At 40.8% G+C, this 24,855-nt stretch overlaps 1 protein-coding gene across 1 annotated transcript in view; it reads right to left on the reverse strand.

Annotated features, from left to right (window-relative positions):
- CSMD2 (CUB and Sushi multiple domains 2) overlaps positions 1 to 24,855 on the reverse strand; it is a 1,542,159-nt gene that overhangs the window by 1,118,579 nt on the left and 398,725 nt on the right. Inside the window, exon 3 of the mRNA XM_073571899.1 lies at positions 17,782 to 17,894. Within this exon, the coding sequence (XP_073428000.1) occupies positions 17,782 to 17,894 (113 nt within the window). The remainder of the gene's footprint in view (positions 1 to 17,781; positions 17,895 to 24,855) is intronic.

Below are 24,855 nucleotides of genomic sequence, written 5' to 3' on the forward strand. Positions count from 1 at the left end.
GTCTAGTAAAGGACAGTCTGGTAACTGTCAGCTTCAGTCCTGCTGATGACATTGCAAGCAAAGTCGGCATTATACAATATTATGGATGTTCTACTTTTCATTTTATTTTGTTGTTCATTCTTTATATTACTATTAACCTGCTGTTATTATGCAATTTTTATGTCACAAAAGCAATCATTCAGTCGAAAATGTCATTTGTAAGAGGTCTTTCTCTTGAAAATTGACATTCGTCGTATTCTAAAAGTTTGTGCTGCCGATTTTGCCTGGTCTCTTTAGGAAGAATGAACCTGGCAGCTATTATTCATAGATTATTCAGCTTGGGAGAGCCCTTCAAATAAGCAAGGGATTAGGACAAAAATGGGAATTGCCTTGCCGAGGTCATAGCTTATATAAAAAGAGGCTGCTAAATATTTCAGGCTTCCTTAATTAAAGTGAACCGTTTAATAATTACATAACCCAAACCAGGCCTCCAAAACACAGTTGTGTGACAAAGTGTTTGCTCCTTCCTTAGTTCCTATTCTTTTGCATGGTTGTCACACTTAAATGTTTGAGCTCATCAAACAAATTTAAATATTAGACAAAAATAGCACAAGTAAACAGAAAAAGCAGTTTTTAAATGATGGCATTTGTTATTATTAAGGGAAAAAGAAATTCAAACATATAGGGCCCTATTTGAAAAAGTGATTGTCTCCATCTTAAAACATAAATTAACTACAGTTTATCACATCTTTGGAAAGCTGAGTTCAAATTCCCTAGCCACACCCAAACCTGATTACTTACACACCTGTTGTCAATCAAGACGCCACTTAAATAGTACCTGCCTGACAAAGTGAAGACAAAAATATCTTCAAAAGCTAGACATCATGCTGTCATCCATGCTAAGAACAAATGAGAAATAAAGTAATTAAGATCTACCAGTCTATAAAAGGTTATAAAGCCATATCTAAAGCTTTGGGACTCCAGAAAACCACAGTGAGAGCCATTATCCACAAAAGGCAAAAACATGGAACAGTGGTGAACCTTCCCCGAAGTGGCTGGCCGACAAAAATTACCGCCAGAGTGCAGCGACGACTCCTCTAAGAGGCCACAAAAGACCCCACAACAAAATCCAAAGAACTGCAGGCCTCAGTTAAGGTCAGTGGTCATGACTCAAACATAAGAAAGAGACTTGAAAAAATGCACTGAAGGCAGAGGTCCAAGATGAAAACTGATGCACTGATGCAGTGATGAGCAATGAGAACATAAAGGCTCATCTCAGTTTTGCCAGAAAACATCTTGATGATACCCAAAATTTTTGGGAGAATACTCTGTGTACTGACGAGACCAAAGTTGAACTTTTTGGAAGGTGTATGTCCCATTACATCTCTCTAGAAGTAACACAGAATTTCAGAAAATGAACATCATACAAGAAAAAAAAATGTGGTGGTAGTGTGATGGTTTGGAGCTGTTTTGCTGCTTCAGGACCTGGAAGACTTGCTGTTTTAAATGGAACCATGAATGCTGCTGTCTACAAAAAAATCCTGAAGGTGAATGCTTGGCCATCTGTTCTTGACCTCAAGCTGAAGCGCAATTGGGTTATGCAGCAGGACAATGATCCAAAACACACCAGCAACTCCACCTTTGAATGACTTAAGAAAAACAAAATTAAGACCTTGGAGTGGCCTAGTAAAAATCATGACCTTAAACAAGTTGTCCATTACGACTTGGACAACTTCTTCTCATACCCCATGCTTAGCCTCAACAAAATAATAAAGCCTTTACTCACCTCCCATGCTGGCGCCTTTCCCGCAGTGTCAGCACTTGTAGCAGCTGATTCTGCACTTACTTTTCATGTTTGATTTGTCCGAAGGCGGGGACAGTGACGCCAATGCTGATTGGGTGCTGGCATCACGTGTCACAACACCGCATGAGAGCCCCAGGGACAATGAGTGCCAACACTACGAGATCAGAGCCGGCATGGGAGGTGAATATAGGCTTTATTATCTTATAGGGCCCAAACATTTTGATCAAAAAGGGGATGTCCTAGTAGTGGACAACCAATTTAATCCAATTGAGATGCTGTGGTATGACCTTAAAAAGGTGGTTTAACCTCGGAAACCCTCCAATGTGGCTGAATTACAATAATTCTGCAAAGATGATTGGCCAAAATTCCAGTTATCGCAAATGCTTGATTGCAGTTGTTGCTGCTTAGGGTGGCCCAACCAGTATTAGGTTTAGGGGGCAACCATTTTTCACACAGGGCCCTGGAAGTTTGGATTTCTTTTTCCCTTAATAATAAAGACCTTCATGTAAAAACTGCATTTGATGTTTATTTGTGTTATCTTTGTCTAATATTTAAATTTGTGTGAGAAGCATGCAAAAAAAAATGAAATCAGGAAAGTGGCAAACATATATTTTCACACCACTGTATGTTTAAACCCCCATAACTCCCTGTGACCACATAGATCAGATTCATCATTTTGCACTTCAAGTATTAATCCTGGGTTAAAGATATAAATCTCATCCCTATTTTCCAAAGTCAGTCTAACTACATTAACATTCTGAATTTGTCTCTTGAAGCAAAATGTTATCAGTCACCTGTCAAAGTCACTTGTTCCTGTACTTGTCCACTCCTAATCTATTGACATTGATATGTACACAGTACACTAATAGGTCCCACTATGCGACTGGAAGAATTCATGTGGCAAATGTCAATGACAACATTACAAATGCAGATAAATTTTTGTCTAGGCATGTGTGGCAAAGAGTACAGACAGTATTCCGTAGTATTCTTTCAGTTCATAAGTTCTTTGGCATCCTCACTAAGGTGGACATTTGTGGACAAGTCTATGGCAGGAACCCACTGCCAAGGGCCAAGAGAAAACTATAACTGACCAGCTCATGGTGTGAGGGAAGTTGACACACGATGATTTCTGGTAAAACTGATATTGGTTGTCAAGTTAATCTATTGTTAGTCAAATGGAATTTCATCAGCTAATTAATTCATATCCCAATAACCAAGAGAGTCCCTGTTGAAGTCGTGATGTGATTTCACCATATCAGTCATACTTTACTACTTGTCTTCAGGAGTGCACCTCTCCTAGCAGGAACTTCCAGCTTTCCAGGGGATGGTGTGAAGAAGTATCTGAGCTACACTGCCGTGCAGGACTCAAATATGGTACCGCAGACGAGGAGGCAGAAACAACACCAGCTTTATTGAAAGAAGATTTTATCTCAGAAAATAAGACTAACAGTTATCGAAATGATAAAACCAATATTAGATACAAAGAGAGATAACTGGAGCATGTAATGGGTGCTGCGCTCCAGCTACGGCAATGCAAAGTTTAATATACAGTAAAAAGTATAAACAATTTCTATAGACTACTCTCTTCTAAATTCCTACCTGGCTTCCAATAATCAGGCCGCGCTGTTACAGCACCCTAACTAGAGAAACCTGCTCTATACCCTAGCACAGTTGACTGCTGGTGTCACACTCACAGTTCTGCAACTCTGAGGAAAAAGTCTGCTAGCTTCTGCTTAGTCCCAATGCAGTCAAGTTTGCTGTGTTGCATCCATCCTTCAGGTTTACAGTTCTGTCTTCTTCCGGGTCTGGGCAAGTCTTGTTCCACTTTCAGTGCTGAGGGGTCACTGGTACCACAGCATTGCTTTCTCTCTACAGGTTACAGGTGCTTGGAGAAAACCCGCTTGGCTGTGCTATGTGACCCTTTCCATCTGACATGTTTCTGGTGGCCGATCCTGCAGTAACAGGCACTATATTCTCCCTTAAAACCACTAAAGCCCCCGTCACACACAGCGAGAACGCTAATGAGATTGCTGCTGAGTCACAAGTTTTGTGACGCAACAGCGATCTCACCGCCGAGTATCGCTGATCGTGCTCGAATGCCCTGGACCTTTGTTTGATCATTGGTCTCCCGCTGGCCAGCACGCATTGCTGCGTGTGGCAGGCGTGAGACCAGAGATCAGCGAGCTGGACGCTGGTTTCCAATGTAAACCACGGGTAACTAAGGGCTCAAGTCACTTAGTTACCCGCTGTGTACCTTAGATACCAGCGGGCTGGGAGCTGGTATCTAAGGTAAACAGCAAGTTTCTAAGCACCGCGCGGTGATTAGAAACCCGCTGTTTACCTTGGTTACCAGCTCCCTGCACCAGCACGCTGGTATTTAAGGTACACAGCGGGTAACTAAGCGATGTGCACGCTTGTTACCCGCGTAGTCACTGTCCTGATTGCTGCTGAGATCTGCCTGTTTGGCAGCTCACCAGCGATTATGTAGCGACACACCAGCGATCCTAACAAGGTCATATCGTTATCGGGATCGCTGGTGCGTCGCTATGTGTGACAGGGCCCTAATTCATTTAACAGTCTCTCATTGTTCAGACACTCTTAATGGCCCGTCACACTAAGCGATATCGATAGCAATATTGCTTTAACGTCACTGGTTTTTGACGCAGCAGCGATATTGCTAGTGATATCGCTATGTGTGATACTTACCTCCGACTGGCTCCCCCGCTGGTTATCGCTGATCGCGCGAGAACATCCTGGGCCGTTTCTCGTCATCAGCTTCCTGCTGGGCTTCCTGCTGTGGCGACGAGCGGCGCGTGGACACGGGCGGGAGGACGTCTTCATCGCCTCATCTCACAGGTAAAATAAAGGATGGAATCTCCAGCGCTGGACTTCAGTTAAAAATACATCATTTATTGTAAATTCTTAAAATCGAACGGAAAAAAGTATGGATAAGGACATACAGGCAGATGGGGTCTCTGGTGGTCTCCAACCAACGCGTTTCGACCTAGAGGGTCTTACTCATGGTGGAACCATGAGTAAGACCCTCTAGGTCGAAACGCGTTGGTTGGAGACCACCAGAGACCCCATCTGCCTATATGTCCTTATCCATACTTTTTTCCGTTCGATTTGAAGAATTTACAATAAATGATGTATTTTTAACTGAAGTCCAGCGCTGGAGATTCCATCCTTTATTTTGCTTCAGTCAACACCCCTGATCAAGGTGACTCCGTGCGCAGGAGGATTATGGATCGCAACCGAGACTGGTGAGCTGACCTCCCTTCATTTTCCCTATCCTTCTATAATTATCTCACAGGTAAGTAGCGACCCCCGACCGCTGCTATGTCGCTGGTGAGATCTGCCTGTTTGGCAGCTCACTAGCGACCACTTAGCGATGCACCAGTGATCCTGACCGCGTCATATCGTTGTCGGGATCGCTGGTGCATCGCTAAGTGCGACAGTACCTTTATTGTTCTGGCTTCCTGACACAGACATGAGTTACTCCCTGTCTCCCCTTTCGGATAAGACACTTCCTGCTTTTATCTCAAACTAACACACAGCAAGCTACAGGGGGAAAGGAATAGTCCAAATGCATACAAATCAGAGGGAAGCATTGCTCTCAAAGTCACAGTGTAATTCTCTTCCTGGCAGGAGCTGACCACTAGGGGGCACTTCTAAAGACTGACTGTTCGGACCAGCAGTACAGTCGCATCTCTGGTCCAAACTGAGTGCTCTCCTAGGCTGGTTACAAATGCAACCTTGCCTCTACAGTGTAAGGGCCCCGTCACACATAGGGACGCATCAGCAATTCCGACAACGATATGACCTTGTCAGGATCGCTGGTGTGTCACTACATGATTGCTGGTGAGCTGCCAAACAGGCAGATCTCAGCAGCGATCAGGACAGCGATGACGCGGGTAACAAGCGCGCACGTCACTTAATTACCCACTGTGTACCTTAGATACCAGTGTGCTGGTGCAGGGAGCTGGTAACCAAGGTAAACAGAGGGTTTCTAAGTGCAGCGCGGTGCTTAGAAACCTGCTGTTTACCTTAGATACCAGCTCCCTGCACCAGCAAGCTGGTATCTAAGGTACACAGAAGGTAAATAAGTCATGCACGCCCATAGTTACCCGCGGTTTACATTGGAAACCAGCGTCCAGCTCATTGATCGCTGGTCTCCCGCCGGCCACACGCAGCGATACATGCTGGCCAGCGGGAGACCAACGATCAAAAAAATGTCTAGGGCATTCGAGCACAATCAGTGATACCCGCCGGGGGGGTGGGCGGTCGCTGATACGTGTCACACACAGCGATATCGCTGGTGAGATCGCTGTTATGTCACAAAACTTGTGACTCAGCAGCGATCTTGCTAGTGATCTCGCTGTGTGTGACGGGGGCTTAAGAGAAAAGCATAGTCACAGTGACTGATCAAATACAGTGATCTGGCCAGCTACAGAGTGGCATGAATAGGCTCTAACATAGAGCCTGTCAGTGATGTGAGCTCCTCACCTAGGTAATCAATCCCTCTGAGACTACGAGGTTGTTGGTAACCTAGGCAATGAGCTTTACACTATAAATTTAAAAATGCCTCTTTCTAGATAGCTGAAAATATTTTTATTAGGTGGTAAATTGTAAAGTGGTTGTTTCTACAGGCATCACATTATTTTACCCATTTACAAATTTGAGACAACACCTGTGGGCCAAAGTTATAATGTAATGGTTTTCCTGATGGAAAAGAAAAGTCTGCAGTCATTCTGTTGTATCGTAACAATGTACAATCTGTCACGATCCCCCTGTATTTCCAGCATTGACAGTCACTTGGCCTCATGCATTTGATTTTCTGACTAGATTATCAGCTTCTTTCAGAGTTCTATTGAGATAGGTGGGTGACAATCTAGTTGGCAGGTGATCACAAATAAGCAAATTGCATACATTATTATTATTAAAGCGCCATTTATTCCATGAGGCTTTACATGTGAGGAGAGGTATACATAATAAAAACTAAGAGCAATAATCTTAAACAATACAAGTCACAACTGGTACAGGAGGAGAGAGTACCCTGCCCGCGAGGGCTCACAATCATGTGACTGCCCGCTCACACTGCAAGTTCAAATGAATCATAAGGGTCCCGTTACTCTAAACGACGCACCAGCGATCCCGACAACGATACAACCTGGTCAGGTTCGCTGGTGCGTCGCTACATGATCGCTGGTGAGCTGTGAAACAGGCAGACTCATCAGGGATCAGGACCAGCCAGGACGCTGGTAACCAAGGTAAATAGCGGGTAACTAAGCGTGCACGTCCCTTAGTTACCCGCTGTTTACCTTGGATACCAGCTCCCAGGGCGAGCACGCTGGTATCCAGGGTACACAGCGGGTAACTAAGGGACGTGCGCGCTTAGTTACCCGCTATTTACCTTGGTTACCAGCTCCCAGCATCTGCTTACAGCACTGGGAGCTCGCTGATCGTTGGTCTCCCGCTGCCACATGCGATGCGTGCTGGCCAGCGGGAGACCAACGATCAAAAAATGGCCCAGGACGATCCTGCACAATCAGCGATACCCGGCGGGGGGGCCGGTCGCTGATGCGTGCCACACACAGCGAGATCGCTGGCGAGATCGCTGATGCGTCACAAAATCGGTGAAGCATCAGCGATCTCACTTAGTGTGAAGTACCCCTAACAGTGTGAACACTGCACACTGCCATGATTCAGCAGTCCGCAGTTGCAGACTTGTCTCTTCAGCCTGAAAACTAGCTTTAAAAAAGCATTCCATCAACGTTTTTATTGTCTGAATATGTTGCAGTCATCATATTATATAGGTGTATACTAGAGTCAATAAAGAATTTGAGCACTCACCCTATCCTTACTGATGTGATACTTTGTGTCACATATAATCCTTAAAAATGTATAAATTTTAACAATCACCTTTAAAAACACTGCCCAGTGTGTGAGACCAGAAAATTGTGCTGGGATACACAAAAAAAAAGTTTTCATAAAAACATAGACTGATAATAGCAATAAAGCAACCTCGAGGGTCCTTGGTTTAACCCTAACTGATCATTGCCTAACTGTGGAGGTTGACACCCTAAAGTGGATGACTGTCCCAATCTCTCTTTAGTAATCCCTGCACTAAACAGGTGGGAAAACATAGATTTAGAGAAGAGATGAATTATAGATATGGAAATAATTGTAATACAGCAATATGTTAGAAATAATCTTTTTTGTGTGACCAGGAAATCAATAAACCCTAAGGTATACTTCAGAGCAATACAACTTGAAAAAAATAAGTTCACAGATTCACTGTGTCGCTCTAATAACAATGACCAGAGGTATATTTGGCTATGCTTTCCTCGATAAAGATGCCTGTACGGCATTGTAAAGTGTAGTAGATAATAAAGAACTTTCTAAGAATATCGCAGCAAGAGACTTCGTCCCAGTAGCACAACCAATTTTTAAATGTGTTCTTTTGCTGTTTTGGTTTAATCACTTGAAGTCATAGACCTAATAGAAAAGAGGAGAATTAGCTGAGTAGAAGGCAATATGAGCAACTGTGCGTACACAGTGCCATATAATACGATGACTGCAATATATTAGGATGATAAAAACTTTACTGAGAGTGCATCTTTAAGAGGAGACCTAACAGACCTATGTCATAGACCTAATAAAAAAAGAGAAGAATCAGCCGGGTAGAAGGGCAAAATGAGCAATTGTGAGAACACAGTGTTATATAATATGATGATTCCAATATATTAGGATGACAAAAACTTTAATGGACGTGCTTCTTTAAGAAGAGAAAGTAGCTAGCTTCTCGTCCATCATAGAAATCACTTGAGATTAATACATCTGCCAGCCTGGGTTATAACAGAATGGTAATGAATGTAAGACCTGAGATTTGCAAGGCTTCTTCTTTCAGAGATGTTCTTTTCTACTCTTGTGCTTCTGAGAGTGCTTGATAGGTCTTAGTAAAGAAGTTGCTTATGTTCATTACGCTACATATGCCAAGCATTATGCATCAGATGCAGCTGCGCTAATTACGAGAGCCATTCACCGAGAAATCATTTCTACCTATCTTCATGCATATTCCTAATCCATGTTTAACAATTTCATTTTGCACACAGAAATGATAAAGCATGTATAATCTGTGTCAACCCAGGCTATATCTTTAGAGTTAGTGGTTCTAAGGATCTCATTTTGTGTGGTGCATATCCATCGTCTAAGAGAGGGTGTCATTTCAAAAGTCATGTTGTTTTTGGTCAAAATTTGTATTCTGAGTTATTACGCCTCTTAAGAAAAGCTGCCCAATTTAATCAAATGCTTTGTGGATCAGTGATAACATGAAACCATGTCCTTCGCTCTGTTCTCGGCTCTTTCAAAGAAATGCAAGATGAAGGCAGCGTTATGGATACAGCCAACTGATTAGACTGGTAGAGTTTAAAGATGGCTGCCACCCAGTGGTCAAAGTGAACAGAGACAGCAAATCAGCTTTGCAATTTGTTATACAATGAAAAAAAAAAGATTTCGCAAAATGTCTCAAGGTTGTTACTGACAATAACGCAGTGAAAATGCAAGAATTCCCAGAGCGCATCTGGATTTTATACGTCTACATTGTATCCATTTCATTGTGATACATAATTGTTTATGCCTTACGTTAAATTGTTTCATTGCTACATATAATACAATTTGGTGCCTGCCTATTATGCATCTGTGCAGAGACAGGGCTACACGTCTGCAATCAGCTGCACCATTCTGTACGTAGAAGCTGGCAGGACACGTGACAGGTGCCCGGGTCTGAAGAGAATACAACTACATCAAATAATAGGGAGGGACTGGAACGCGCTCAAACACTGCAACTGCTCGCTCTGCTAGCAAAGTCTGTTCCAAATAGAAATGACTTTGGCACACCAAGAGAACTAGGCATCCTAATGCCTGTAAGCCATCTCGAGAAGATTCACGGCCACTTAAACTGGCAGTGCTCTCGAAATCCAGCTGTTAGAATGTGCAATTGTCAGGATTGTTTCACCAGTGAAATCTTTTCCATAAATAATAATGATTCTATAACTTCTAGGTCAAAGGGGGAGAAGCAAAGAGACTATAAAATCCCGCACAGGAAACTGACCTATAATAAGAATTATTGTCCAGCGGCCGATGGTGACATTCCTTCTTCCGAATAATGATTGCGGAAGGTTATTCTGATTTCTCTACTATTTCTTCAAGGAAAATAAAATAAAAAGAATAAAAGCAGTGTGACCTACAGTAAAGAAGTGATATATGGGGAAAATACTTCACTAATAAATATAAAGGGCTTATCCAGGATTAAAAATACATGACTATGTTCTTCCACAGCCGCGTATTATCTGCCAATGGGTTGCGTCTAACATTGCATTTAAAGGAAACCTTGAAAATCTAAGATTCCGAGGCACCAGAGAAAATAGGCATAAAACATAACCTTTATTCCATTATTCCATCCTCAAAAATCACATGAAGAAATAAAATTGAGGTAGACGAGTGACGCAACGTTTCGGCTCAAAAGGGACTTTTTCAAGCCAGATGTACAATAAAATTACAGCCATGGCAGTAATTTTTATTGTATGTCTTGTGTAAGTAAGTTAAAGGGAACCTGACAGGTCTCCCATGCACCCCAATCTGCCAGCATGTGTATATTCATATATTAATACCCTGCTTAACAAGACCTTTGTACTATATATTCGATTGCAGTTTATGGCAAAAAAGAATTTTAATAGTCTGTTTGCAATATGCTAATTAGTGTCAGACTAGTCGAGGTAGCGATGGCTTTCCAAGACTAGTCGTCCCACAAATTATGTTACCATTCGCCTGTGGGCATATTAGCATGATTTGTAAGATCCAATGTCACTGTTGGTTCTCTGTAAGTTTCCTGTATGCGCTCAACTTTTGTCCTTTCATGTTAGTACACTATGAAGTCTAGTTTATGTTGCAAATATCCGAGCCTAACAAACAGGTAGTCCATGCATATGTTGTGACTGTCAAACAGTCATAGACATGCAGCCAGGGCGACTCGAACCTAGTATTAGAGCATGCCAAAGATACTCTATTAGCACACGAGCACACTCGGATTACACTTAACCTGAGAACGCTCGCTCATCACTAATGGCCAGTTCTTTCCTCCATTACTGAAAAATCAACTTTTGTATTAATATGCAAATGTCTATGTCACTCCAGTTCTATTCTCCACCAAGTGTTGCCTCCTCTAACTTGACTGACAGCCTCCATGCTGTGTGAGGTCAGGCAAAGGAAACATCAGTCAAGCAGAAGAAGATGGCGCTGGGTGGGGAATAGAGCTGGAATGAGAGATGCTTCCGATCTACTACTAGTTACTTAGCCTCATTTGCATATCAAGTCAAACACTGGTTTCTCTGAAACATAACAACTGGCCAGTTAAACATATTGCTGGATTAGTCTTTAAAAGACCTACATACTCATATAAATAGCTATTTTGGGGTGAGAAATCCCACTAACAGATTCCCTTTATCTTCTCTTTCACTTCTTCTGTTTTTATGATTTCTCTACAATTATTCTCTTCACTATTACATGTATAAATGATGCGTGTACTATTGTATATGTTATTTGTTTGATAACACCTTTGTATTTTTGGTACTGTCTGCTTGAGGCATTGCATTACCTATACATTAGCCAGGCATGGCAAATTTTATAAATTGTTACAACTTTGATTTTGCCGTTGAGGAGTCAGATGTGAGCCGAAGAGAATTATTGGCCGGCTAATTTTAACTAATAGAGGATGTTAGACCTCTGGTAGAAAACAGGCTGTGCTTTGGAAGTAATATACTCATTGGCATTCAGTTTATCCCATTGACTTTAATGAGACAACCATTTGACACAGCTTAGAGATTCTTGTAAAAATAAATAGTAATACAGCACTTAGAAGAGTGACATGGACTCTTTTCTCTACCACTCAGTGGGGTACCAGCTCAAAGACCTCCATTTCTGATATTTTCCAATTTATACATCAATGGCCTTCTCTGGCAGCACAAAAGTGAATTTCTACCATGCCAGTCTTGACTTATAGCTGAAGAAAACTGGTCATAAAAGATGGCTACTTTGGATTACAAAATGCTGGACTGAGGACAAAGCAAAACCAGCCAAGCTTTTTGGGTTAAACTGCCCTTTCTCTAACTACTCTACTACATATCACAATTTGCTGATCCATTCAGAATATAATTTCAAACTTAGGTGGCAAAGGCAAAGAAATTTGTGCCCCAAATTTTCTTGATTCTTTCACTTGCACAAGTCTTTTCATAGAACTCTTTTGTTACGTCTTCCTGGGTTGCACACTGTACATGGCTGGATTAACACATAAGCAATGCTAGCAAACATTATGATTTAGTAAAAGGTTTACTGAAAGCCAGGAACGCTGACTGTGAATGGGTACAGCTTGACTTGCTGTGGGTGAGTAAGTGCTGTGTGACCTGGAGAATAAAAGTCAGTCTACAAAACGAATCAGTCCTATATTCTACTGAAAATATTTTAGCCAAATGACAAACAAGAGCTCAAAGCAGATTTATAATAAATAACATATTGGATCATTTAAGTATTGTGAAGTGTTGTGTCATTGACATGCTAAACATTGCTGTCACACATTGGGGATTATTTATATCCTATAAAATCATAGATTATCAATGGCTTTCGGAGACTACGCGCTACTACAAAACTATGAGGTATTGTTAGATTGGTCCTACTTAATAGGGTATTGTCCTTTCAGACAGGCAAACTCTGTTCTCAAGATAGGTGTTGGTCCATAAAGAACATGTATGCCATTAAAGGGAATCTGTTAGCAAGTTTTTGAAATGGAATGTAAAAGCAGCAGGATACAGGGGCACAGATAGGTTTCCTATAATCCCAGTTTTCTCTGGTGTAGATGTAGCAGGGCTCAGAATGTTGAGCTGTGTATAACCCCGCCCACACCCTTTATTGTCAGCTTCCTGTGTGAATTGTACATTGTCAGCAAGCTGCTACCTAGTGGTAGGGTTGGGATTACATAGAATAGCTGGACTGCCTGGCACATATATCCTAGTCCTCTAGTGATATTTTCCTGCTGATAAAACACTGATTGTATTGAAATCACAGCAAACTGCTGAGCAAATGACACATATCTGCAATCAGGTTCTCTGCCCTTACATCACGGTGTGCTCAGATTACATAACACAAACCCGCTGAAAGATTCCCTTTAATGTATAAGGTGAAAATTCCTCCTTAGAGAAAGTGTTCAGTCATTTTTTTAAAAAAAATATCTTTAAGGTAGCAATTAAGAAGGGTGATTACCTGCAATTTTTTTCCTGAGAGTTTGCAGGTTACTTACATTTTAGCTCAGCTTCATTAGTCCAGCATTGTTATCTATAACTACCAGAGATCAGTTGGATGGTCCATCGAAGCTGAATGTGAACTTTTGAATCTCACCCCATTAAGAATACCCAACATGGCTGTAGATTAGCTGACATAGCTTTTAATTACCTGGGGTGATGTCATAATTGTGGTGTGATACACAGATGATGTCGAGCCATCCCAGCTAATCAAAAGCTGCGCGGAGGATTCCTGAAGGTAAGACTTTTCCAGAGCTAGTGGCCAGAGACTACTGACCAGGCTGATGATTTGGATTTTTTGAATCGATCTGCCCATCTCTAATGACCACAGCTTATCTACAGTATCTACAGGGAAAAAACCTAAGGATATGAACTGGGACATAAACTGGTGTGCATGCAGCATGTAATCGCACGTTGCCACTGAACAGAAAAAAAATTGACGAACGTTAAGGTTTTTAATATTAGAGTTATGACTATCCCAGTAAGGGTCACCGTGAAGTGGTGGGATGGCTTTTGCATTTTTTTTTAAATTAAACTACATGTTAACTAAGGACCATAAATTATTTTCATGCGCTATACTGTGTATTTGTTTACTGCAGGGTATTCAATTATTATGTTTCGGTTTTTGTTTTTTTTTCTGTTCAGTAGCCAGTGTGAAAATGTGCTTACATGCTGCATGCACACCTGTTTATATCCTAGTTTGTATCTTTTGTGGTCTTCCATGGCTGTGTGTCTACTACCTAGGCCCAGTCCTTTTCAGCCCTTATCTACATACATGTCACTTGACAAACGCCAAGGTTTTTAATATTAGAGTTAGGACTATCCTAATTATGGTCACCGTGAAGTGGTGGCATTGCTTTTGCATTTTTTGATGAAAAAATATGTTGACTAAGTACCCTATATTGCTGTTTATTTATTTGCTGCAGGGTATTCAATCGTGTCTTGGGTAGTCTGAGACACACCTCCTGTCTCATCATTGGTTCAGGCTCCTGCATTCTCCCGCCCCCTGTAGCTCTGTATCTGCAGATTGGCTGTTGCGTATAAACAGAAAACTATCAAAGGCTCACCTGAAAGTCAATGCATCTAGAGCTGATCGTTTTTACATGGCAAAATTATTATAAAGCACTGATTACTAAACCACCCTCATGAAAGGTTGTACTTATATTTAGGGAAACTTGGAGGATTATTTTAAATACAAATCCAATGCTGCAGTTTAAGAGGTTTTCCTATTTGACACATTTATGGTATAAACATATCAGAATCCTCACATTTGCAGAGAAATAGAGTTCCTGGATTAAAGACAGAGCGAATATTTTGAAAAAAATTGGTGGACTTTCCAATGCTTTACTTGACAATACAGTAGAACATGAAAGCAATTACTGTCTTGTTTGTTTGCAATCTAACATATTATAGATAATCAAAAATAGTCCACTTTTCTAGCCAAGATTGTGAGATGAATAAATATCAGAAAACATGATTTACATGAGGCTGATCTTGCACAACATTTGATATATTTATTTATGTCCTGGAATTTGTGAAGCTGAAATTGCAGTGTAATGGGTTAATCCTATAAGATGTGGTTTCGTTGAGATGTTTCATACCTGGATCAGTGAGTCCCTGAGCATTTCCCGCGAACCTCTGTACTTGATTGGCAGGAGATATTTGTGATGCATATTAAAAAAAAATAAGGACAAGACACTTCTGAAGGCAGCTTGTAAGATTTGGTATATGGCAGCCCGCTTGATAGGCAGCAGCAAGCTGCTACATCTGCCATCCAGAGATAGATGCTTCTGAGTCATTTCAATGACCTCTCTGCTTTTGCCTACGTAAAACTTTACTAACTGAAGGTTCACCAAGGTTCTGTATGCTGGTTCACATCTCTGCGGAAATCTATCATGTACTGTAATATACCAAAGACACAGCCTTAAAAGTTGTCATAGAAAAGTGACCAAGATGCTAATCCTGACCTCAAGACGTCTTTTTCTATACTTGGAATTTTGATACACTATTAACAGCTGTAGCGTTCTATCAACAGGCGACTATGGTAATTAAAACAGCGCCGAGGAAAAGATGGCTTGCAGCACAATTAATTCACTCAAAAATAATAACAATAATTCATTGTAATGTACACCAGATGTCTGGTACACCTGTTCCTTCTGCTAATGTGGGATGATCATTTTGAATGGCGGCTAGGCTTGCTGAACCAAAAGTCTAAACATAGCTACTTGTCCTTAAACGTTACTCATAAAACTAATGAGTAATACCATGGCACTCTATCTACAAGTAACGTTTTCTCCTTTTATACTATATAAAACTAAACATTTATAAGACGCAATATGCCGCACCATATTTTGGAATGCTGCACTAACTTGCACTATACTGAAAGATGAGAAAACACTTATTAACATTCCCTTGAAGGGGTTTTCCACTACTGGAGAACTCCAGCTGAATCAATTTAACATAAAATAATGGATACTCCTCTCCCTCAGTGTCACCTTTTCAGCGATATCAGCGCCACTGTTCCCGGACGGGGCATTGTTGTGTCATATGCCTGCTGCCGCCAATAAACGGCCACCGTTTTGCTGTAACTCATCAATGTTCCATCAGGGCTCACGTCCACTCAGACAAAATAGTGAAGGTTGCAGCCAAACAACGGACACCACCTAGCTGCATCCTACGAGAGCAATTCTGGAATGGTGCCATTGTGGGAAGTACTTTTGCATTGTTTTTCATTTAGTAGGTTTCCTGAATTGAGAAAAAAGGGGTTGGCTGGTAGTTCTTTTTCCAAGCAGTGTAATGAATTAAAACTGTGCTGTGATTGGTTGCAACTATTTTAGTCCTTTTCATAAAACTTCTTTATTTGCTTTTTTGAAAGGGTTGTCGGGTGTACTAGAAAGCAATTTGCTTTACTCAAATATGGTGTCACTTTGTCTGTAGACCATGTCTGATACTACTCAACCCTATTCACCTGAAGCCATGCCACACCATACTCAGCTCATGGACAAGAGGCATGCTGTTTCTAAAAAAGAAACCAAATCTTTTCTCCAACACTTTTTGGAAACTGCAGAAATAAGTGGAAGTGCTCATGCTCAGCCTTTGTTTCTGGCTGTCCCAGTGACAATGAAGCTGAGCATGTGCACCTAAGCTTTATTCAAGACCTCGGTTCCAGAAGTTTTGGAATCCCATTCTCTGGATTCTTGTGAGTACCAAAGGTCAAACAACTAGAGTTCAAAAAGTTATTCCAATGGATTAGGGATAAGTTGCAAATAAGTTCTAAAGAAGGAGACAAAACCTTCTGCTTGACAACCATTGGCACAGATAATGTGTGTTACCCCCATCATGATTGAACTCTTACTAATTCATATACGTAAATCTCATGCAGACCTTGGAAACTAGCTGAAAACATTTGTTTAGCCTGATCCTACAGTCATGAACTTCACTACATCTTTTTCTTCTTCATGCTAGTGTACAGAAGAGGACAGGGTGGGGGGGAGACTATAATACATGACTCTAGGATCAGATCACATGTGTTTTTGGTACAGTATAGCATTATAGACACACATGCATAGGTCTGAATTAGAGCTGTATAAACAAAATCAAGTATAAAGAGTAACTGATGTCTTAATTTTTATATCATAAATCAATAGTACACATGAAAATAAGAAATTTTATAATGTATCTTATCAGAGAGATCTGCTTCTTTCTCCACCAGGACAGAACAGTCATTATCAAAATTGTCAATTCTGAGGTGAAATCTGGATTCAGTGTAGGCCTTCCCATTACTGAGATAGGAGATGGGAATTACTACTGATTAGAATCTATGGAGGAGGGAGGAGCTAGAGACAGAGCTCCTCCCTCCTCCTCCGCCTCCTATCTACATAGAACTGTATTGGTAGCAGCTGTCATCTTCTATCTCAGTAATGGGAAAGTCTTCACTGAATACAGATTTTACCTCAGAATTGACAATTTTGTGAATGACTGATCAGTCCTGGTGGATAAAGAAGCAGATTTCTCTGATCAGATATATTACAAAGTTTCTTATTTTCATAAGTGCTCTTGATTTATTAATACTGGATGCATTCTAGTAATATAAAAATTGCTCCAATTGTATTTTATAGGTATATTGATATGTAAATGAGGCTGTAGGTCTGAAGCGTCTGTCACTCCAGCTCTATTCCCACCCTGTGTTGCCTCCTCTAGCTTGACTGTTGGCTTCTTTTCCTGAAGTCACACAACACAGAAGCTTTCAGTTAAGCAGAAGGAAGCGGCACTGAGAGGAAAACAGATCTGGAGTGACAGATGCTTCAGGTCTACAGCCTCATTTACATATCAATGGCGTAATGGAGGAACAGACTGGGCATGTAAATGTATTACTGGACTTATCTTTGAAAGAGCTACCATGCACATACAAATAGTTTGGGGGTGAAATCTTCCTGTTAGGTTCCCTTTAAATTGCCATAAGGAGAATATGGCAAAGAATGATTTCCCAGTGTTGCATAAATTCCATAAATGTACACAGTTCAGACTATATTGTAAAATGGATTCAAAACATATCACAACAGTGAACAGAAAATATAAATATTAATTGCATAATATTTTCTTGAAACAGTCTCAGCACTAAGTATTTTAATTTCACACAGGTCTGACCTTCATAGGTAGAGCGGAACCCTTGAGCACTGACTGCGTAGTCCGACACCAACCACAGAGTTAGGAGGTTTCCACTACTCACAATTGGAGCTGGAAGATGAAAACCTGTTAACCTACGAAATGAAATAAAACAAAGAATTAACATATTAAACCATGACCAGCAGAGAGAATTGTAAATTCTTTGATAGCATATAAACCAAATTTTATGGCGGCTTTCCCACCTGTCTTTTCAATTTTATTAATACTATAAACCTTCGCATAACTGGTTTGCTTATAATATCATCTTTATTTTAGGCATAATACCCTCTCATTTCCCACATTGTATTATGTGCAGAATTAAAGTAAGAGTCAAGTTGAGCATTAACATATGGTAAATGTTCTTTAAAGAAAAAGTGCCACCTCGTACAAAACTCACAACATTGTTATAAGTATTATTATTATTATGCTATGTTTTATTGCTGATTTTGGGATATCTTTTCCATAGAGTTTTTAACCATTTGTAATGTACTAAACGTATAATGAAATATTTCCAAAAGATAAAGACACACTATTTTACCTTCAGCTAAGATGGGTTACCAACATAATATATACATACCTATTTCTAATTTTACAATTCGGTGAAAACGATATGCCATTTAGAATTAATGAGGAATCCCAGAGTAAATGTATTTCTACAGTGAGAACGATTTCTTCTGGCAAACTAAGAAAATAGGCAGGTACACTCCTGAAGCTATATGCTCCATGCAGAAGGCACCAAGGCTTCATCAAAAGTTATAAATGTTTAGATATATACAGAAAAAAGGCTAGAACTAGAAGCAAAGCAATAAGTAACAGCAGACATTGGGAGATACTTATTAAATTATCTGCAGCAGTAATATGTTTCTGTTCAACCTTTTTCGAAGTCACGCTCCATTTTTTTTAACAGTACAGGAAAAATTATGTTATAGCGGAATGCGGCCCAATAATTTTATAACAGAAATTGGTGTAAATAAAGGGGTCATCCATATAGCTAAGGCCTCTTTCACACTTCCGTTTTTGACAATCAGTCAAGATCCGCCGATTTGGAAAAAAAAACGGATCCACCATTTTTCTTTGCGGATCCGTTTTTTCCCCATTGACTTTCATTATTGGCGGATCTTGACGGATTGCCGTCCGTTGCATCTGTTTTTGTGCGGATCCGCCAAAATGTTGCTGTCCGTCAACATCCTCAAAGACTTCCAAACGGAGCTTGTACCGTTTTTTTGGCCGGCGGATCCTCCAGACACTGATTTAACCCGAAATTCTGTCTGGGTGCCGGACAAAAAAATCTCTCTCTCTCTTTCCAGGCTGCGATTCCTTTAACATTCTTCATTTGACGGATCCGTCAAAAAACGGACGGGTGGCATCCGTTGTCATCAGTACTAAAACGGATCCGCTATCCGTCCTTTTGGCGGATTTTAACTGACACAAAAAACTGAAGTGTGAAAAAGGCCTAAGATGATTTCAGTTTGTAGCATACAGACAGCCCAAGATGTGCTAAATGTGTTAATAAAATTAGGAGCATCTTACCCCAATGGACTACTGTTTAGACTAGAGTACGAAATATCAGCCGAGGCGTAACGATAATAGGTGCAGAGGTTGCAATCGCACCTGAACCCTTGAGGATCAAGGACCCAAAAGGTGTCTTTGGTCCATATGAAAAGACCCATTGCTGGTAAAGACCAGGAATAGTTTTTGGCCCTGTTGGAGCTTTTGCATCGCAGCTAAAAGCTTTAAGATACGCCACTGAATATGCATCTTATTATATTCCACCATATTATATAACAGTCACCATCACGGGTCGGTCTGGTTTTTTTGTCAATGTTATCAACAAGATTAGTATAACATGTAGCATTTCCTTGTTGTCACATATTGGTGAAGCTGAGAAAGACCACATATACAGTCATGGCAGAAAGTTGAAATTGTTCCAGAAAATGAAGTATGATTGTGATGACACATTTATTTCCTTTGTGTCTATTCAACACAACACAAAGAAACATAGAAAGAAAGGCAACTTGGACACAATTTTGCAAAAAAACTCAAAAATGAGCTGGACAAAATTGTTGGCACCCTCAACTTAACCCCTTAAGGACCAGGAGTATTTCCGTTTGTGCGTTTCCATTTTTCGCTCCGCTTCTTCCCAGAGCCATAACTTTTTTTCATTTTTCTGTCAATATGGCCATGTGAGGGCTTGTTTTTTGTGGGACAAGTTGTACTTTTGAATGGAATCATTGATTTTACCATATCGTGTACTGGAAAAATGGGAAAAAAATCCAAGTGTTGTGAGATTGCACAAAAAAGTGCAATTCCACAATTGTTTTTTGGATTTTTTTTTAACATGTTAAATAAATACTAAAACTTACCTGGCATTATGATTCTCCAGGTCATTACAAGCTCACAGACACCAAACATGTCTAGGTTCATTTTTATTTAAGTGGTGAAAAAAAGATCAAAAGTTTGTAAAAAAAAAAAAAAATGCTGACATTTTCCAAGACCCGTAGCATCTCCATTTTTCGGGATCTGGGGATGTTTAAGGGCTTATTTTTTGTGTGCCGATCTAACATTTTTATTGATACCATTTAGGCGTAGATATAATCGTTTGAATGCCCATTATTGCATTTTGTTGCAGCAACCAAAAAAAGTAAATCTAGGCGTTTTGATTTTTTTCTCGCTACGTCATTTACCGATCAGACTAATTTTTTTATATTTTGATAGATTGGGCGATTCTGAATGCAGCGATACCAAATATATGTATTGTAGCTTGAGCAGGGTCGTCTTATTTTGCTTTAATTATTGTATTGTTAACGTTGTTACTTATGACTTGTGCTTATATCTGTTAAACTGTAAAGTGCTGCAGAATATGTTGGCGCTATATAAATAACGATTATTATTATTATTTTTTTATATTGTTTTATTTTGAAAGGGGAGAAAGGAGGGTGAATTGAACTTTTATTTTTTTATATTTTTAAAAACTTTTTTTTACTTTTTACTTGCTACAATAGTCTCCATGGGAGACTAGAAGCTGCGATCATCCGATCGCCCTGCTACATAGAGCAGGGCTGCAGTCCAGAGATTACCCTACTGAGCATGCTCGCGATGTGGTGACATCTCATTGGTGGTCGGTTGTCAGCTGCTCTGGTGATGTGGCAGCTCCGGATTGGTCCACAAGCAAGGTCCTGTCCAACTGGACATGATCTGAGCATTTAAAAGGTCCTCTGAGGTGCACGCCGGTGCGCTAGTGTCATTTGTGTTTTGTGTGTGGATACACTACCACTCTGTGTGCACACGTGCCGCTCCTAGCACGGCGACTGAATGTCTAGACAGGCAGTGTAGGGTAGGAACTCCCTCTTGGCTTAGCATAGCATCTGACTCCGGTCATGTGTGTGGTTAGCACAGCTGAGTGTCAGAGCAAGCACAACCACCAGCCTAGACATTCCTGAGGGGTAGCGATAGGGACCCCAGCTAACATCATTGCTGCTCTACTCCTGTGATGTCTAACAGGGTGTAGCTCTAAGAGCCTTCTTTTACAGTACCGCTCTGTGGAGTAACAGAGCTAGGTATTTTGCGCTCTCTTCATATTGAGTGACCTTTAACTCAGTGTGTTTAAAGTGCTTGCTAGCAGCCTCACTCCGCCATTGTTCACTAGCTGCGGTTTACCATCTTTGCACGGTGGACCCCGGGTTCCGCCAACCCTAACACTTACTCCTCTTTTGAAAACTGTTCCAGGTCTCTCATAATTGAAAGGTGCCTTCTCCAAACAGCAATTTTAAGATCTCTCAACAGGAGTTCAATAGGATTTAGATCCAGACTCATTGCTGCCTACTTCAGGACTCTCCAGTGCTTTGTTTCCATTCATTTTTTGAATGCTTCTTGAAGTGTGTTTGAGGTCATTGTCCTGCTGGAAGACCAATGACCTAGAACACAAACAAAGCTTTCTAACACTGGGTACTACACTGCAACCCAAAATCCTTTGGTAATATTAAGATTTCATGATACCTTGAACACGGTCAAGGCACGCAGTGCCAGGGGCAGCAAAACAACTCCAAAACATCTTTGAACCTCCACCATGTTTGAAAGTAGGTACAGTTCTCTTTTCTTTGTAGGCCTCATTCAGTTTTAGCTAAACTGTAGAATAATGTGCTTTACCATAAAAGCTCTAGCTTGGTCTCATCTGTCCACAAGATGCTTTCCCAGAATGGTTTTGGTTACTCAGTTACAATTTGACAAAATGCAGTCTAGGTTTTTATGTCTGTGTCAGCAGTCGGGTACTCTTGGGTCTCCTGCCATAGCATTTCATTTAAATCAAATGTCAACTGATAGTTTGTGTTGACACTGATACATCCTGAGCCTACAGGACAGCTTGAATTTTTATGGAATCCTGCGATGTACCCTTTCATCAAATTTCTCTGCATTCTACGTGCAGGCAGATTAGTTACAGTGCCATGGGTTGTAAACTTCTTGATTATGTTGTGCACCATGGACAAAGGAACATCAAAATCTCTGGAGACTTGTAACCTTGAGATTGTTGACATTTTTCAACTATTTTGCTTCTCAAGTTCTTTTTCTGTTCTCCATGCTTAAGGCCCCGTCACACACAGCGAGATCGCTGATTTAGTGACGCCACAGCGATCTCACCAGCGATCTCGCTGTGTGTGACAGGCATCGGCGACCGGCCCCCCCGACGGGTATCGCTGATCATGCAGCAATGTTCTGGGCCATTTTTTGAGCATTGGTCTCCCGCTGGCAAGTGCGCATCGCTGCGTGTGGCAGCGGGATACCAACGACCAGTGAGCGCCCAGCGCTGTAAGCAGATGCTGGGAGCTGGTATCCAATGTAAATATCGGGTAACTAAGCGTGCGCGTCACTTAGTTACCCGCTGTGTACCTTAGATACCAGCGTGCTCACGCAAGCACGCTGGTATCTAAGGTACACAGCGGGTAACTAAGCGATGCGCGCACTTAGTTACCCGATGTTTACCTTGGATACCAGCGTCCTCGCTGGTCCTGATCACTAGTGAGTCTGCCTGTTTTACAGCTCCCCAGCGATCATGTAGCGATGCACCAGCGATCCTGACCAGGTCGTATCGTTGTAGGGATTGCTGGTGCATCGTTTAGTGTGACGGCACCCTGAGTGTGGCACACACATTCACACAATACAAAGATTGAGTCACCTTCTCCCCTTTTTATCTGGTTTTAGGTGTGATTTTCATATAGCCCACACCTGTTACTTGCCACAGGTGAGTTTGAATGATCATCATATGCTTGAAACAAAGTTATTTACCCCCAGTTTTGGAACGGTGGCAAAAATTTTGTCCGGCCCATTTTTGGGGTTTTGTGTAAAATTATGTCCAATTTGCCTTTTTTTCTCTTTTTTTTGTGTTGTTCCAATACACACAAAGGAAATAAACATTTGTATAACAAATCATGTGTAACTGCAATAATTTTTTTGTGAGTTATACTTCATTTTCTGGAACAATTTCAAGGATGCCAAAAGTTTTGGCCATGTCTGTAGGTCAGTGCTGTTTGTCTCTGCATGTCTCATTTTGCTACAGTCTTGTTGTGTTATTGCTTCCTGTAAGAAAGGTTGCACTTTCCACATTAATCATTAGTGACATATGAAACTTTTTCTTTCTTATGTCTCTTCACTACTGGCTCCCATGCAGAGCAGTAATTTGTGCAAAAAAACAAAAACATGTTTAAAGGGGTTGGCCACTGTATGCAAATATTAACAATATGTTGGGGACATGATTTTGTGGCACTTATTAATATAATAAAATAAATTAAGTATTGCAGGCCCTCCATCTGTATGTGTTAGTGCAGTCTTTCTTACAGATAGCAGAGCACATCTGTTATCAAAATGGCTGCTGATTGAGGGACATGTGACCAGACCTGTCCATCAGTCTCATCCAACGGTAAACCTCCCACCTCCCATGAGATAGATTCTACTGGAGGAGACTGATGGACTGGTCTGGTCACAGGCTCCTCCACCAACCGCCATTTTATGGACAGGATAGCTGTGCAGTCTGTGTGGAAAGTTACGCGAACAAGTGCAGGAGGAGACCCTGTCATACCTATATATCATATCACCAAAATATTTGTTAAAATAAAGTGGCCAACACCTATAATCGTATTTGTGCATGCAACAACTTCTATTAGCCAGAACACTTTTTCTTCTGACTTTTTAAGGCTAGTGATGTGTGGGTAAAAAGTGTCTTGAAAGTGTTAAACACATGCATTTCATTTTCTTGGTTCTTGCTTTTTACTGTAAATTTTAAGCAAATCTCTCCACTATTGCCATGGATAAAGAGGACAGTCAGAGACATAAAGTTAGATATCCCTATGATTACGCTGACAAGGTCATCCGTGGCTTTCAACTCGCATGGCTTGTGCTTACAGTCTTACAATTTGGAGGCTATTTTGTGCAAAATTGCTGCGGCATGATGTCACCATGACCTCTAGGCAGCTCAGTACTATAATCTTCCTGTATTCCCCAAAGAACAAGTATGATTGGTGCAGCAGATATAAAATTCCATCTAGAATAAGCCAAAAAAGAGCAAGAAGTTTGGGGAGGGGATCTTTAACTACATTGCGTGCACAATTATTATGATCATTGGACAACTACAGTGCAGTTGGTCAATCCACCAAGTTAATAAACCAGAAACCTGAGTATTTTAGTGAAGAGGTTTTTTCTCTTGTACAGAATTGTTGGGCAACTGTTGGTGTGCAAAATTATTATGCAGCTACAGTGAATGAAAAATGATTTTTTTTTCCCATCAAATTTGATTGTTTTCATGTTAAAGAGGACCTTTCACAACTTTTTTTACATTTTTTTTAAATTTGACCTCTCCTAATATTAGTAAGCAAAGTATTTAGCATCTAATGATTAACTTTCTTAAGTCCAAGTCTAGGTTATTCGATACTTTTCACTGGGGGCATGTACTTCTCCCTGTAAAGCCCCCGTTACACACTGCGATATCGCTAGCAATATCGCTGTAAAGTCACCGATTTTGTGACGTTGCAGTGATATTGCTAGCGATATCGCTGCATGTGATACTTA

Source organism: Dendrobates tinctorius, unplaced genomic scaffold (assembly GCF_039654945.1).
Source record: "Dendrobates tinctorius isolate UK_male_01 unplaced genomic scaffold, ASM3965494v1 ptg000007l, whole genome shotgun sequence".
Taxonomy (NCBI): Eukaryota; Metazoa; Chordata; class Amphibia; order Anura; family Dendrobatidae; genus Dendrobates; species Dendrobates tinctorius.